The 13,310-nt window shown below is 49.7% G+C and overlaps 1 protein-coding gene across 1 annotated transcript in view; it reads left to right on the forward strand.

The window, feature by feature from the left end:
* Window positions 1-3,210: 3,210 nt before the first annotated feature.
* LOC108572706 (irregular chiasm C-roughest protein-like) overlaps window positions 3,211-13,310 on the forward strand; it is a 58,916-nt gene continuing 48,816 nt past the window's right edge. Inside the window, exon 1 of the mRNA XM_017934982.1 lies at window positions 3,211-3,469. Coding sequence (XP_017790471.1) covers window positions 3,226-3,469 — 244 coding nt within the window. The 5' untranslated portion in view covers window positions 3,211-3,225. The remainder of the gene's footprint in view (window positions 3,470-13,310) is intronic.

Here is a 13,310-nt window from a genome sequence, read left to right on the forward strand (position 1 = left end):
GAAGGTTTCGAAGGAAAGGAGAGTGTGTCCCCGGCGCGCGATATTTTCATTTCCCACGCGGGAGCGAGAGACGGCGGGACAGAAGTTGGTAAAGCGAGAAACCTCGAGGAGAACGAACGCGTTAAAGTGGTGCCTATCGATTCAAGCCGCAAAGCCGCAACCGATCCAGGCATTTGTCAACGACGACAGGAAACGGTGGCCCACATAGGGCGGCGCCTCCTATATACCCGGACACATTTCACATTTCCGTGTACTCTCTCTCTCTCTCTCTCTCTCTCTCGGTTACACTTCACCAAGGGACACGAAGTTAGTATACCGAGCAGAACGAGTAAGAGTGACCCGAGTCGAGGCACAAGCGCAATTATTATTACGTCCATTAGAGAGAGGCGCGTATTCCATTGAAACGGTTTCGAACCGGCCGAGGTTATTATCCTATTGAGCTCGTAAGAAACAGCCGAGCCGCGCGATGTCGTACGACATCGTCTTACGACATCCTCCCTCTGCTGAGCAACGGAACATGGCGCGACAACCGCCTGGTTGGCTGCCTTCGCCGTCTACGGCCCCTCCGTCCAACTTCTCGACCACGAGAAACACAAGCGCGACGTGTAACGAGCGGGACCGTTTCTCAAAGGGTGCGTGTGCGCGCCGCTGGTTCCAACGTTCTAACAACCGCGGTAAAACGGAAGTCAGAGGACGGAGGAGATCTGTGCTTTCGCGTATATAGACGGGACAAGAGCAGGTTGAATATCTCCTCGTATAATATATTCGTAACACGTTCGATGGTGTATCGGTGGTGTTTCATCCAAGTAACGAGCCTGGTGCGCTTACGAGAAGAGAGGGCAATCTTCTGTCCGAAAGGAGGCGTACGATGCAGACGGGACGTGGCACGATTCGAGCGTAAGACCAGACGAATGAAAGTTAATTGAGAGGTCGATGGAACGATTAAGCGGACGGTTTGTCGGCTGACTGATGCGTTTACTGCGTCGACGCGGCCACGTTATACTTGGCGATAGATTGTGGGGGGCTGTAAGGGGAATCAGAAATTGCCGCGTAGATTGCAACGCGAGGAACGTGTTCTCACGTGTGTGTGTGTACGTTATTAGAGCGACTCGATGGCGTGGATCGATGTCGTCTCTTCGGAAACGAGCACCTCCTGTCGGTGTATTCGATTTCTGGTGAAAGAAAGTCGCGCAACCTTCGTTCCATCGTCGCTTCGCGTCACCGTGACAGAGAGGAAGTAGCACGAGAGCAGAGAGACGTTTCGTGGAATTTCAATATCGATCTTCGTCGTTGCTCCGGGCCACGAATGTAATTGTCGCAGCGAAGGAGAAGAAGGAGGAGGAGGAGGAGGTGGTGGAGAGAACGGGTTGATCGAGTTTTATTGAAGTATTCCTCGATCGTTTAGCGCGCATACCGCGCTCTTCCTCCTTCAAGATCGTCCTGTTTCCTCCTTCAAAATCGTCCCCTCTGCCCTCGTAAAGCGACCGACGTAATAATTACTCGCAGCGCGAGTGTATATCTTTTTTAGCTGCAACGACAAAACAGCGCTGCCCCGTTGTAAAGAAAAAAAAAGGAGGTTCGTGGAGAGAGAGAGAGAGAGAGAGAGAGAGGAAGAAGGTAAAGCGTCCTACGTTCTGCCTAGTCATAATGGTGGCACGTCACGTGCGCTGCTGCGCTCAACGATCTAGGAGCGCAATAATAAATTGCTGTACCGGGCATAGTTTTATCGTTCCATTTACGGCGACGACTCCTTGGCCTCGGCTCTCGTTTCCGAATCCGATGGGACTATAAAGATAAATAAGGACGGCTCGAAGGTAAACGGTCGAAGCAACGACGGTGTACAACCGTCTGCGAGGTCGTTAAACAAGCTTCAACTCTTGGCGAGTTAGACGCGTGCGCGCTGAAAGCAATAGCAACCGGGAGGGTAAGAAAAAAGAAGAAGAAGGAAAGTTAAATAACGAACTCGACGCCTTTACTTTTTTAACGACAACCGCCCCTGGAATATTATTGCACAGGCTCGTAAGTGCGTTACGAGCTCGCCCAGCTATTAGTCACCTGCCTTTATTTCGCCTCGGTCGATCCGTAATTCAACTATCGACGTTTTCTGCTTTCTTTTCTCTTCTTCCCCCTTCGTCCACTACTTTCACGCGCGCCTCTCTCGCCCGATAGTCTACGCGATAATTTACGACGTCTCGTTCTTGCGCAATCATCGGTGATCGGCACGACGTTACGCGGTTCCGCGTTTTCGCCACGCGTTCGAGGTGATTCCCGACGATGGGGGTTGTAAATTTACAACGGCGAGGTAAAAATGTTTTATGTAGCCACCGGTGACGACGGTCGGGGGTCGGCTTGCTTGTTTTATCGCCGCTACTGGAATTCTACACCTGCGACGTTATTACCTTCGTAATTATTTTACTTAGGCTGGATGTTTACCGTTTTACGATTAATAACGCCGTATTATTATTCTTCCCTCTTTTTTCGTGCCTTATTTTTTTTGCGAAATGTGAGGGAATATTGCGTTACACCGCGGCGAGGCAGTGAGCAATTGCTGTTTCGCGATGGAATTTTCGAATTTTAAACGGAGAATACTTGTATTAGAGGTGCGAGAGAAGAGTGTTTCGGACTGAGTATAGTCGGTGAAACCTGAAAAGACAAGGGCTCGAGATCTCAGTCAAGGCCGTGTAAAGTGTGTCTTAACTTTGTATGCGACTGTGCCGCTACTTAATACCTTAATTCACGACCTCGCTGTATTTCCTCCATCGACCATACTCGAGGATATCGCGTGAACGAAGGGTGCGTGGCCACCCTAGGACTTGTGTGGACGTAATTGAATGTTGCCGAGGAATGTTTGCCTGAGATAAGAGAAAAAAATACTAACAGAGAGAGAACGTACGACTGGAGGAATAAAAGGGTTTGGAAGATGCGTGCGCGAGGTCAGCGTGGAAAAATCAGGGCAGTAGGTCAGCGTGGAAAAACCAAACTACTAAACCAGCGAGTCGGCGTTCGACTTAAAAGATATAAAGTATTTGAAATGACAGAAATCGCCAGACCTTACACAACGAATACTCCATCGATTAGTTTATTCTTTCCAAGCAAGCGATTATTTTCGCTAACGAATCGTTGATTTTGTAAAGAACAAGGGGCGTGCTACGATCAACGCCATCCATAATCTGGCTCTCGTTGCTACTGACACTGGGAACGAGGACAACGTCGTCAGCGACGAACATGACGAACGTGTCTCCGTTCGCCTCCACGGTGAAACCGATCACGACCACGGAAGTAGTTTATCAGCGGTTCGCGATCGAACCGATGGATCAGACCGCGGTGATTGGCAGCCGAGTGACGCTTCCTTGCCGGGTCCTCGACCAGAAGGGACCTATTCAATGGACAAAGGACGACTTCGGCCTTGGCGCTGTCAGAAACCTCACCGGTTACGAGCGTTACGCGATGATCGGGAGCGACGAGGAAGGTAAAGCCGAAAGAAAATTCTGAAAGTAGCCGTCTAAGAAGATTATTCTTCCTTGATGAAAACGTACAACGTGTTTCCCTTTGCCCATTTTCTACCCCTTACGCTCTCTCAAACGACTCCAGCTGAACGCATTTTTGCGAGCTGTTTGCAGAAAAAGGGAACGGAATGTGCTGTGTTTTCTCTATGTCTTCGTTGCGTTTAAATTACACGGTGTGCTTAAGGAGAAACCTGCTCCTCCGTAGACATTCGCGAAATTGCTTTCCCCTTTGTTGCTCGTCCGTAGAGAGAGAGAGAGAGAGAGAGAGAGAGAGGCGGCGGCGAGGAACAGCGATATTGGAAAATGCTTATGTGCATGAACAAATAAGAACTCCGTATTTGCAAACAAGCGGGACCATAGGGGAGGGTTTTGGGTAGAGAGAACAAACCGAATAACGGTGCGTTTCTATCCGAACACCGTCCTCTCTCTCTTTCCACTTTTATTTTCTCCGGTTGCGAGACGCAAGAGGGTAGTTTTCTTTTCAACGTTCCGGTGTACTCGCCGTTTGATCCGCCTAATTCTGAAATTCTCGACACCCTGATAAACCTACGACCACCTCTAAACTCATTCGGGGGATGAAGCTCTGACGAAATAACCGCGTACACACACAGACACCCTCTTCCATCGAACGGACTATCCTGGCGGAATTAACCGCACGTAGAGAGTAGGGGGGACGGGTAGGGAAAAGTTTCGATATAATCGAACGAAACGCACTCGTAGATAGATGGACAAAGGAAGGTGGAGAAAGGAAAAAGGTGAAAAACAGAGTCTCTCTTTTCACCTATCACATTGAAACCACCGGCGGTAGGCAGTAGGCGGAGAGAGGTGGGGGGAAACGCGAGAGGGAATAGATATCCAGCTGGATGACCGGGAACAGACGTAGCTCCGGGTGCAAAGGGTTGAACATATTTTTCGGAGGCAGACTAGAAATCGAATGAATCTCGATGGAGGCTCCGGCCGTGGGGTCGCGCGTTCCCACCGACAGCGCTATTTCCTTCGCGCTCTCGTTCTCCCTTCTTTTTGTGCCCCTCCCGCTACAGCCGCGGTGCTGTGTTGGCCAGCGGCGGCACGCAGCTGCGATACACGGCGGGCCAGTTTGCGCGGGCCAAATTCAATTTCCTGCGGCCACCTATTGATTTTTTTTCCTTTTTTTTTTTCGTTGCGTCGTCGAACTGCAGGGGGAAAAAAGAGGTGAAATAGAGGGAAAATCTGACCAGGTTTCGACAGAGGGGACGTGAGAGGAGAGGAACGACGATGGAAGCGAAAAGGGGTTGGAGAAGAAAGGGTTGAATGGCCTGTACGTGACCTTGCGCTAGGAAATTCCTGGAAAATGGAGGAATTCGAATAGTCCTGCTTCGATTCATTCGAATATCCTCGAGGTTCTTCGCGTTTCTAGCTTCAACGCGACTGTGTTTGGACGTTACACGCCGGTAAAATCGTTACCAGAACGAAAGTAGAAAAAGAGAAGGAGGTGGAATGAATATAAAGCGAGAGAAAAGGAGAATTGGACCGGTAGGTAGGTGTCGGGGGAAAAATTCAAATGGGAGCCCCTTCGGGCGTTATTTAGAATAACGGGGCTGCTCGCGAGGCCGAAGTTCCAGGCCGGAAAGTCACTGCGCGAGGGAAAAAGAGAGAAAGTCGATAAACGCGGTCGTATTAATGGGTCGCGAGCGACAAGTTAAATTGCCTTTCTAACGAGTTCCGAAAAATGTGTCCTCCTCCGTTGACGTAACATTTGCTCGTCCGTGTTCGACCGTTCGTCCGTGCTCTCCCGAACTAAACGTTCCACTGCGGAGATACGCGGTGGTTGAAACGGGATGGACGAAGGAAACTCGGCAGATTGGGGAAGGGAGGGTAGAATTAACGACGATTCATCGACGAAAGTTTTCTTTGGCTCGTTCGAGATCAGTGAATCGGTAAAATTGAAAGGTCCCACCCCCTCTCTCTCTCTCTCTCCCTCTAGCTGAGATCTTTTTCAGTTGGTTCCAGGCAACTGGGAATTGGCCAGTTGCACGCAGGCCAGCAAGGATGGACCGAACCGGAGGCCCATTTATTCGATTACCTGCCAATTAACCACCGCACGTACCGCAAAGAATTCCTTTGGCAGAACACAGAACTGGCCGATCTAATCGATTCGCGGCCGCAGGCTATTTTGCCTGGCGTGGCTGGTGCCGCGCGCCACAGATTTAGCAATTTCTCCGTGACCGACACGCGGTCGCGAATCTATGCCATCGTGCCTATTAGGTTTTCACGTAATATCGAAACCCACGCGTTACGATAATCGTCGTTCTTACCGTTCGACCGATGGAACAGGTGTTGCAAAACGTCTGCTCGTCTCGCCTCCTTATCTAAACGTTCGTTTCACCGTCTCCTCGCACCTTCGTAGCTAAAAGAATCGCACTTTGTTGTGTTTTTCCCCCCTCCCCTCTCCTCTGGTCCGTGTCTAATGTTGGAAAAAGCGAGGCTGTAAAAAGCTGCAGCGTTTCGAGGTTTATCCAGTGAAAAATTTGCACGTTCCGCCGCGATAAAACATCGGCCCAGGCCGTCCTACGCTCTGTACACCGCGCGTATCGGCCGGCAGGCAGCTTTGCCGGTGCTTGTACACCGGCTGCACCATACGCCCTCCTTTTGCCTTCTCTATTTGCTCGGAGGGCCGCGCGTTTCGCACGACGAGGATTAGCCCGACAGCCGATTCTGCGATACACCGTGTACATTCTGTATCGATATTATATAGGCAGGCTGTACGCGCGTGCACCAGTTCACCCATCGACCTATATATTTCTCTGTGTGTGTGTGTATTAACGTACGTAGATTCGATAGGTGTATACGTATAAGCGAAAATGCGGGGAAAGCTAGTACAGCGTATCCAGCACGCCATGCAGCCACGGCGCGGCGGCTAGCTCCGCGCTGCGCTCTCTCGTAACAATCACGAAACGATAAGATTGGTGGCAGGCGAGAGGCAATTTAAGCCAGCGGCCCCTTCATATACAGGGTGTACCAGGTAACTCTATTACCCGAGCTGTTTCCTTTACTTTTCGAGTTTCGAGACGCGGACCGACTTTGCTTCGTTCGCGGAAGTTGCGTGCGTGCCCCCGTTCTTGCACCCACGATGAAAACGTTTTCGTTTCTGAGCGTGTGTGCCGTTCACCATCCCCCTTCGAACTGATATCGAGGTCAACGTCGTTTTATCCCAGTCGCGTGTGTGTTTGTGCTTATGTGTCGCGAATTTACAGTTTTTCTTTCTTTTTCTTTTCGGTTCCATAGTGTTCCTCGCGCGTATACTTGGAAGGGAAACATAGATCTGGTTACGGGAAGCCGTACTGGAGTACTCTTATTAGCATAAAAATGTAAGTGGTCTGCGTTCACTTAGAAGTGCCTGGAATCATAGGCCATTCAACTCGTTTTAAAAATTCCATCGTGCAGTAACCGTGCTTCTACGATAGGAAGAAGATATCCGGGCCGTACCTCGAGGAAAAGCACTTTAGACGATAAGGTCAGTCGAGACACCCTATACTTTTCCTTCCTTTAGCAGGTTTCGTTAGTGGAGCGCGGAGAGACGCTTGTCTCGTTCGATCTGCTCGCAAAATTATTGCAACCGTTAACAATGACTCTACGGTACGATCGTAGGAAATCCTGTGTATCGGTGTGCACGTTGCCACGAAAACGATCGACGACAGACTCGAACTTCGCCGAGTTCTCTATTGTTCGAAGTCGCGGTCCGGCTAGCCACGGCCACCGAAGTCACACGAGAGAGCCGTACACCCCTACGGCCAAGTTTCCACCGTTTAATTCCCCCTTAATTCCGTCGGGATTAATTAATTTAGAAGCATTTCGTTGCAGCCCGAGGAAGAATCGCGGCGGAGCTTTTGGTGCTGCGAATTCCCGATAGAGAACCGTCGCGCGGTGTCGAATCGACCGTAAATTGCAACCCGCCTTGTTTGTTTTCTCTCCTACCTTGCACACGACTTGATTCTCTTTACCCGAGACCGTGAAGTTGCGTCGAACGTGAAAGTCGTGTATCCACCGAGGGAGAAGAAAAAGAGAAAAACCGAAAAAGAAGAGGGGAAAGAGAATTTCGTTAAAATAGGTCTCTCGAAGAAAGGTCGAAGAGTCTTGATTCTTCCGTAAATTCTACACGACCACTGGCCAAAAAACTGTTCTACCCCCGGGTATACAAGGAGGACTCGTGACTTCCCATCAAACTCGACGGAACAAATATTTTCCCCGCGTCTCGACGATTTACCCTCGGCAAACAAATCTTCCACGCCAGGGTATCGAGGGGTTTTCGAAGACTGTCGATACAATCGACGCGTTCAGAAACATCCCGAGATATCGGAAAGTCAAAGACACGCTCATCCTCGAGCCATCCCTGTGCCCGTTCCAGATCGCGAGTCTCCACGACCAAGTAATCACAATCAGCGTCGCCGGCCGCTTAAAGATGCAAACATCGGTTCCGGTGAGCGAGGACGAGAACTGCAGTTCCGTTTCCGGGAGCCAGGCAGACCCGATTCACGGTACACGGTTGCGACCGCGACACGAGTTCGCGAACAATAGAGTTGGAACCGTCCTTACACTCGAGTTACTCTCAATTTGCGCGAGTCCCGTGCAGATTGGTAAACAGGTGCAACCGTACGCGAAGCGACAACAGAAGGTTCGCAACGAGGAGAAACTTCTGCCAGCCTGGTAGAAGTTGAACGAACCGTCGTCGAAGAGATGATATCGATGTATCGATGCGGCAGGTTATATACGCCTTTATCCTATCAGAGGGTAGCCGCGGCCTGCAGCCGGTGTCATGTACGTGTCTCTGCTTTTAATCGACGAATTCGCACATATCCGCGTATACGCGACATTGCCTGCAAAGTCTTTAAAACGGGGTAACAGCCGCGCGCGTGTCGCGCTCGCGGCCAACTTGAAATTAGTTCCGAAACATTTGCCGCACACGCTGCGCTGGCTGTGCTAGGTTAGTACTCGGCTAATGCATCGAGCCAGAGAGATCGATAGGCGGGATCGAGTAGGTTGGAAACGGCCGCGCGAGCGTTACGGCTCTGTGAGACGCGTTAATCGCTTGGCAGCCGCGTCGAGGCCGCAACCGGTTGCCCCAACACCGGATGTCCCTCGATGTGTCTCTAAGCGGGGATTAGAGGTGGTGGGGTGTGTCTCTCGATCGAGAAGAGGATCGAGAGATAGGTGACCTCCCTCAGGAAACGTTCGCGGACAGCTCTCGTTCAGGCCAAATGAGCCCTCGTCCGCGAAGATTATACATACCAAGGACGTCGTTTATTGCCGGTTCGTATGCGCGATTAAATTAATAGCGAACATCCACGACGTCTTATTCACCCGTTAATTAGCCGATGGTTTCACCGGGACATGCCTCGGTTTCGCGGTCGTTCTTCGTACATGGTTGAAGCTGGCTAGAGTCTGGTTTCGCGCAGATGTGGATTCCTATAGAACGAGCCGTGGGTATCGGTGCAACAGGATGCGAAACCTGCACGACCGGTATTCATCGGTTTCCGCGGAGATTGACGAGGAATAATCGAAGCTGGCCACGTATGAAGAACGAACCAACGTACCATTCGTTCGAACGAAGATCGCCGTTCCTCTTGAGGTGTGCGTATTCCAGCTGTTCCACGGTTAAATCAAAGAGAAAGGAGAATGGAAGCGCAATTTTCCCGTAGACCACTTAACTTTCGTGATCGTCGTTTATTTATCAGACGACGTTAGTGGCGATCATCGAACACCGCTGCATAAAATAAGAACCCTCGAAACGGTAATTTCCTATAAATAAGCCAGTTATTGCTCGTTAATTTCCTGAAACGCGACCGGTGCTTGGTGCGCCCGCTAACGTTCCTCACCCTTAATTCATCCGGCTCGTTATCGCTCAGCCTTCTCTCCCCGATAAATACATTTAATTAACACCGCCGGTATCTTTACGCGTTCTAGTGGTTAACGGGCGAAATTTCTGATCGAAAGAGCAGACGATTCGTATTGTAATCGACGGAACGCGACTCTGTATCCATATGTACAGACAGCCGTATCCATAAATTCACCTTAGTTGACTTGTGTATTAATTGGCCGGGTAGAGATCCCTGGCGGTGGTAATCCGTGGATTTTTCGATCCACCGCCACCGCTCTCCTCGACCAGGTCGATTGGAGTATCAATTATCCGAGGCGAGAGAGAGGAGCTTAGACGGTGGCAGGCGAGCGCGCGAGCGGCAGCAGAAACGGCAGCAACATCAGCAAGCGCGGTAGGAGAGGTGGTTGCAGGCCGAGCAACCTGCACGACCGGCTCCGCCCGCTTCTGCTGCCTGCAACCGACTCGATTAATCGGCCTTACCGGTTTTCAGCGCGCGTCTCTCCCGGTTGCCCGCGGCTCTCTCGACAGGTATCGCATCTGCAGGCTGCGTCTCGCCCGTTTAAATTGCAATCCTCCACCTCCTTCATCTCCTCTTGCTACGTGGCAAACAGGGTAGAAGAAGAGGGGAACGATATGGGAAGAGCAACGTACGAAAGAACCGGTGTAAAAAAAAAGAAAAACGGAAGGAAAAAGAGAAGCATCGTCTGTAGAGGCTGTGAACTATTACCTGGAAAAGAAGAACACATAATGGTGAAGGGATGAGACAATGAGACCCGATGGAAATGCTGAAACCATTTTTACCCCGCAACCTCTCGAACTCTCCTTTTACGACCACCGTGAAGAGCGTACACCGCGCGTGTACGAATAACGAATCAACTTTTTCGCCCCGAAACCATGAATTCGCTTTAAACGAAATTTCGACGGGGTCACACGACGGTTCGCGTTTCGTGTTTCTCCGGGGCGTGACATAATGATACCTGGGCGTGTGTTTCTACCTGCTATCGAGTTTATTAAGACAGAAACGAGCGATCGGTTCGGGGATTAATCGAGGAAATTTCTAGCCCCCTAGCACGGATGAAACGATTAACAGAACTGGATGATTCGAATGAAATCATTGTTTCGTTTCGCGACCGATATAATTGCGAGTGGCGTGGAGAGTGGCGAGGAATTAGTATGATACGAATCCGTTGTTATAACGGTGAAATTATATGGAAAATTTGAAGGGGGTAGAGGTCGGTGAAACGCAACGCTGACCGGAGCCGATCGTTCCCGACTTGTTCCCGATATATCGTCCAATATTGAAACTGACGGTAAATAAGCCGTGCTCGTCGCTAATTTTGAATTCCCTCTCTTGCGAGGGATGGCGAGGTGCGGTTAAACGAGGCCAGACACGTTTGCGTTTCACGCGGACCGCGTTAAGAGGGCCGTCAACCTTTCGCTGAATCACCATCGAGCCTACCTTTACCTGCACCTCGTCGTTTTTCTTTTCCTTTCTTTCCCTCTTCTCTGCCCTTCGTCAACCTGTTTTCGTCTCGATGTTTACTCCTAGAGGAATGCACCGCTGCTTATACGGAATATTTCATTAGCATAATTTCACAGTTAATTCGCGTTTAAATTCATCCGCGTCCAAACTCCGTAGGAATTTCCTACCGGTCGAGACAATAGCCCGGTTTAACCGTTTCAATGGAATTTTATGAATAGACGCGGCAATAAAACTTGCCAGAGGGGAGAAAAGTGTCACGGGATAAGGGGTGTGTCTCGTTTTCTAGAAACGAAAGTGCAGGGGACAGGGAGAAATTTCTCCGCCTGTTGTGGCGCTCGATTAATCGTGAAATCTCTTGCAGAAGCGGGTGGGTGGTGGTTGCGGGTGACGAAGAACCAGCCGAAAAAGGTGGAATACAGCTGGCAGCAACAATTGCCCTACCTACCCCCGTCTCTTAACAATGGTTTCGCGGCTACGTAGTCGTAGATCTGGCGCGATAAGGCGACGCCGGACGTTGCACGGTTATCGTTGCTTTCCATCGTGGTGTCGTTAAAGTTTCTGTCCTGGTTTTGCGAGCCGTTACGTGCGATTTCACTCGGAAATCTCGCATCCCTCAGTTTCGCCCTCCGGGGCAAGCCACACTCTAACAAGCCAACGGTGAAAATTTTTCCATACACGAGGCGAGGGTCAGGAGGCGAAACGTATGAATTTCACGCGGTGTATAAATTCGAGGGTTTGATAACGCGCGCGCGAAGGGGCAGGGGGCAGATCGTTATCAACCCGTGACCCGCGATTCGTGGTCTAATTATCCGCTATCGCTGCTGCCATAAATCTGCGGCACAATGTCCAGCAGCGACGAAGCCCAGATCTTCAGAAGGCATCCGTTATTAGATACACCGCCGCGCGCCGGCAATATTCCGGCAGCGTAGCGCGCGTCCCTGCGATATCTGATTAATATCGCGCTCTCCCGAATGTGGCACGTGTTTGCTGGTGGCAACAATATTTGGACACCCGATAGGTATCGGGTACAAGCGGCCGGTATAATTGCCGGCAGCCGACACGTGTCACACTCGCGATCGAACGTTCCGTGGCTGGATCATTGCACCCGGGAGTGCTAGATTCGTCACGCTGGATTATAAGAACAAATAGGACGGTGTTTATTGTTGCAGAGATAGCGCGTTCTGTCGTTTTGAAAATTATGCGGGCAGTAGTTGAGCTAGAGCTGATAAGGACGAATGTTGCAACATTTTATTGGAATCCGTATGTGCCTTTGTTCGTTCAATCCGTTTAACCCTTTCACGGCCGAATTCTTCTTTTGAAGAATTTCTTATTTATCTGTCGATCGTTGTTTTTTTAATGGATGCTAAATTCAGATCAATTTTTATACGAGTACACTCGACGTGTGTGTCCCACTGATCGCGAAAGGATAAGCATCATTGGCATACAGGGTGTTTCACTTATAATCAACGTCTACATTATTCCCTCTATTGGAAATGGGTTATGGAAAGAAATAGTCTTTTAACTTTGTAATATGCTATTTATTTACGGACTCAACGGAAACGTCTTTACGCTATTGAATGTTCTAAAGGACTGTTTCTGGGCACCCAAAAAGAAAGTTGGGGTCCCCTTATACCTAGAAACTGTTTACATTATGGTGTCGCATTGTGCAGTGCGTGACTCGAAGACGGACACCAGACACATTTGATGGAAGCCTTAGTGCCTTTGTTTAAAATAACCCGGAGACATTTTTGTCCTCGCTTGATTATTTCTACAGGGTGTTGTTAGAAATAATCCCACACCCTCTGCTATTGAAAGTGAGAAAAAATAAGTAAAAGTTGTTTATGTAAAAAAATTCCCTCTAAGGTCGTCTTGAAGGTCATTCTAAAGTCACCGACATTTTTTTCACACACTAACTTCTGTTTCTTTATGATACTACGCTGTGTACAATATCAAGAGACGAGTTCAACGACCTCTGTCATGACCTCGAAATGACCTTGAACGATGCAAAAATAGTAAAAGCGAAGGGAGAAACGAGTATGTTAATATGCAAAAAAAATATCGACGACCTTGGAGTGACCTTCGGTATGACCTTGAGGAAGTTTTTCATCTTCATAAACTCCTTTGAAGCATGACGGGACACCCTGTATACACCCGGTGATTATCTCGTACACATTTATTTACACTTAATTACGCACTTTTGTCGTAGCTCGGCGAAATGCAAATAGGTCGGTTACCTGTTACAAAAATGCGTTTAGAACGTGTAGGAACGTACCGTGGAAATGCCATGGAAATTCCACGTTACGAATCTCACAAAGGGAACGTCCGCTATGTTTCACCGGCGGTGGAACCCAATCCGAAATCGGCGACGACGCTATCTGAATTTCCATTACCCCACGAGTAAGTTATCCCGGGCGACGTTGGCCGGGATTAAAAAACCATCTCGGTGGATCGACGTTCCGGGGGATCG

Source organism: Habropoda laboriosa, unplaced genomic scaffold (genome assembly GCF_001263275.1).
Source record: "Habropoda laboriosa isolate 0110345459 unplaced genomic scaffold, ASM126327v1 scaffold22, whole genome shotgun sequence".
NCBI lineage: Eukaryota > Metazoa > Arthropoda > Insecta > Hymenoptera > Apidae > Habropoda > Habropoda laboriosa.